Source organism: Triticum dicoccoides, chromosome 4B (assembly GCF_002162155.2).
Source record: "Triticum dicoccoides isolate Atlit2015 ecotype Zavitan chromosome 4B, WEW_v2.0, whole genome shotgun sequence".
In the NCBI taxonomy this organism is placed as follows: Eukaryota; Viridiplantae; Streptophyta; class Magnoliopsida; order Poales; family Poaceae; genus Triticum; species Triticum dicoccoides.
The window spans coordinates 563,969,468-563,972,244 of NC_041387.1; the positions used below are offsets into that span (position 1 = coordinate 563,969,468).

General features: G+C 54.9%; 1 protein-coding gene across 1 annotated transcript; it reads left to right on the plus strand.

The window, feature by feature from the left end:
- Positions 1–425: 425 nt before the first annotated feature.
- LOC119291468 (3-ketoacyl-CoA synthase 6-like) lies at positions 426–2,270 on the plus strand. The gene has a single exon (XM_037570228.1). The coding sequence runs from the start codon at positions 691–693 to the stop codon at positions 2,083–2,085; it is 1,395 nt and encodes a 464-aa protein (XP_037426125.1). The 5' UTR covers positions 426–690; the 3' UTR covers positions 2,086–2,270.
- The last annotated feature ends 507 nt before the right edge of the window (positions 2,271–2,777 follow it).

Sequence of the window (2,777 nt, forward strand, 5' to 3'; positions counted from 1 at the left end):
CGGTCTTCTCTCAATCCTTTCTCTCTCCTCCCATAAAGCTGACAAGGAGAAGCCCACATGTATTTCAATTCATCTCTCTGATGCACAAAACAAGGGCCCAAATCACTCCAATGGTGGATGCTCCATTGGTGCTACCGGTAGAAAAACTTTTTCGACCGCGTCTTTGCCTCTGATGGCCATTGCCGTCATATCTAATGTGGTGTTCTAATCATTAGATCAATATCCTAGTATTTCTGTTAAGGCTTAAGACAAGTTATCCTAACACTTCAAAACATGATTAACTAACAAGCTATCCAAACTCTTAACAACCTCTAGTCACGTTGGTTACATGTCGCCTTCGCGAGGACCTGTGTCTTAAAGGGTTTGTGTAGGCCCGTAGCTAGGAAAATATATCGGCGAATGAGTTTGTTAGGGTTGAGTTTTTTTTTTCTTGAAAGGTTGTTAGAGTTGAGCTAGACCCGTTCCATGCCGCGCATCAACAGCTTTTCTGTATAGGAGCAGCACTGAGCCAATCGATACCCTTGAAAAATCAAGCTGCCCACGTATGAAATGTAGTGATTGCGCGGCGGATTGATGATGATATGACCTGCGCGTACTGTGCTAGCGCTCGCTTGGCACTATAATTGGCACTAACAAACGCACCAAAAATATCCATGTACACTCGCCGAGTTGGCTATACGATCGAGCAGCATGAACCCGTCCATCGTCACCGTCGCCGCCGCCCTCGTCGCCATGGTGCGGGTCGGGCCGGAGGAGCTGGCCAGCCGGCTCTCCGAGGTCCGGCCGGTGCACCTCTTCTTGGCCTGCTTCCTTCCGGCCGCGGCGACCGTCGTGTACCTCATGCTGCGTCCCCGCGCGGTGTACCTCGTCGACTACGCTGGCTTCCGCACCCCGCACACCTGCCGCATCCCCTTCGCCAGCTTCCTGGAGCACGCCAAGCTGGTGCCCCAGCTAAACGAGCGCAGCATCCGGTTCATGACGCGGCTGCTGGAGCGCTCCGGGCTCGGGGAGGAGACCTGCCTGCCGCCGGCGCACCACTACATCGGCACGCACAAGTACTGCACCGTCGACGCCGCCCGCGCCGAGTTCGAGCTCGTCGCCTTCTCGGCCATCGACGACCTGCTCGCCAAGACCGGCATCGCCCCCGGGGCCATCGACATACTCATCGTCAACTGCAGCCTGTTCTGCCCCACGCCGTCCCTGGTCGACATGATCGTGAACAAGTACAAGCTGCGGAGCGACATCCGCAGCATGCACCTCTCCGGCATGGGGTGCAGCGCGGGGCTCACCGCCGTGGGGCTCGCGAGGAACCTGCTGCAGGTGGCCCCCCACAGCGCGCACGCGCTCGTGGTCTCCACGGAGACCATCACGCCCAACTACTACCTCGGCACCGAGCGCGCAATGCTCCTGCCCAACTGCCTCTTCCGCATCGGCGGGGCGGCCGCGCTGCTGTCGACGTCCCCGGCGAAGGCCCGGTTCCGCCTGAAGCACCTCATCCGCACGCTCACCGGCGCACAGGACAACGCGTACCGGTGCGTGTTCCAGGAGGAGGACGGGGAGGGTCACCGGGGGATCAACCTCAGCAAGGACCTGATGAACATCGCTGGCGACGCGCTCAAGGCCAACATCACCGCGATGGGGCCGCTCGTCCTGCCGGCCAGCGAGCAGCTCAAGTTCGCCTTCTCCTTCGTCGCGCGGAAGGTGATCAACAGGCGGGTGAAGCCGTACATCCCCGACTTCCGCACGGCGTTCGAGCATTTCTGCATCCACGCCGGCGGGCGCGCAATCATCGACGAGCTGCAGAAGAACCTCGGGTTGTCCGACGAGCAGGTGGAGGCGTCGCGGATGACGCTGCACAAGTTTGGGAACACGTCGAGCAGCTCGCTGTGGTACGAGCTGGGGTACATCGAGGCCAAGGGCCGCATGCGCAAGGGCGACCGCGTGTGGATGATCGGCTTCGGGTCCGGGTTCAAGTGCAACGGCGCGGCGTGGGAGTGCATCCAGCCCGCGCGCAACACCGATGGGCCGTGGGCGACGTCCATCCACAGATACCCGGTGGACATTCCCGACGTGCTCAGCCATTAACCCACCACCGTTGGCCATCGAGAGGATTACAGTTCGTCATGCTCGTGTTTCCTCAAGTAATCTGTTTACTCCATTAACCGTTTGCAGCCCGAAGGATTACTATTCATCATGTTCACGTTGTGTCAAATAATATACAGCATGCTATTGCTCTTTGAAAAAAAATGACCTATTAATGTTTCTGTTTAGTATTTTGTTCAATGAACAATGCTTTAATATTTATTGTCAAGTACTACTAACTTGTTTGTAAAAATAATAATTTCATAGTTGTATTGGTTATTAGTTTAAAACTAATCTCATTCGATAAACAATAATGATCCACCTACGAAACTGTTACGAATAACCTACGTAACGTTCCTTCTAATCCTCTCGCCCCCCCTGATTTCAACGGGGGTGGGTCCCTCCTTCCCTCCAATCTCCAATGAAAAAACGCCAACTGGGCAATCCCTTCATAAACCTACGTAACTTTGCGTGGATGTAGCATTGCTCTTCAATAAATATCGCAGGACGCACATATGAATGTACACTAGCTACGTATTGGTTGATGGGCACATGACATCATTAAACTGATAACAGTACAAATGCATGCTAGAACACTTGGGGTTGGGTCGACATGGTTTGAGACCCCGCGAGAACGATCTATTCCTACATGCCATTGCCATCAATTGATCCCATCAATTGAGCCCCGTGAAAAC

Coding starts and splice junctions, on each gene's coding strand:
- LOC119291468 (XM_037570228.1), top strand. CDS start 691: ATGAACCCGTCCATCGTCACCGTCGCCGCCGCCCTCGTCGCCATGGTG.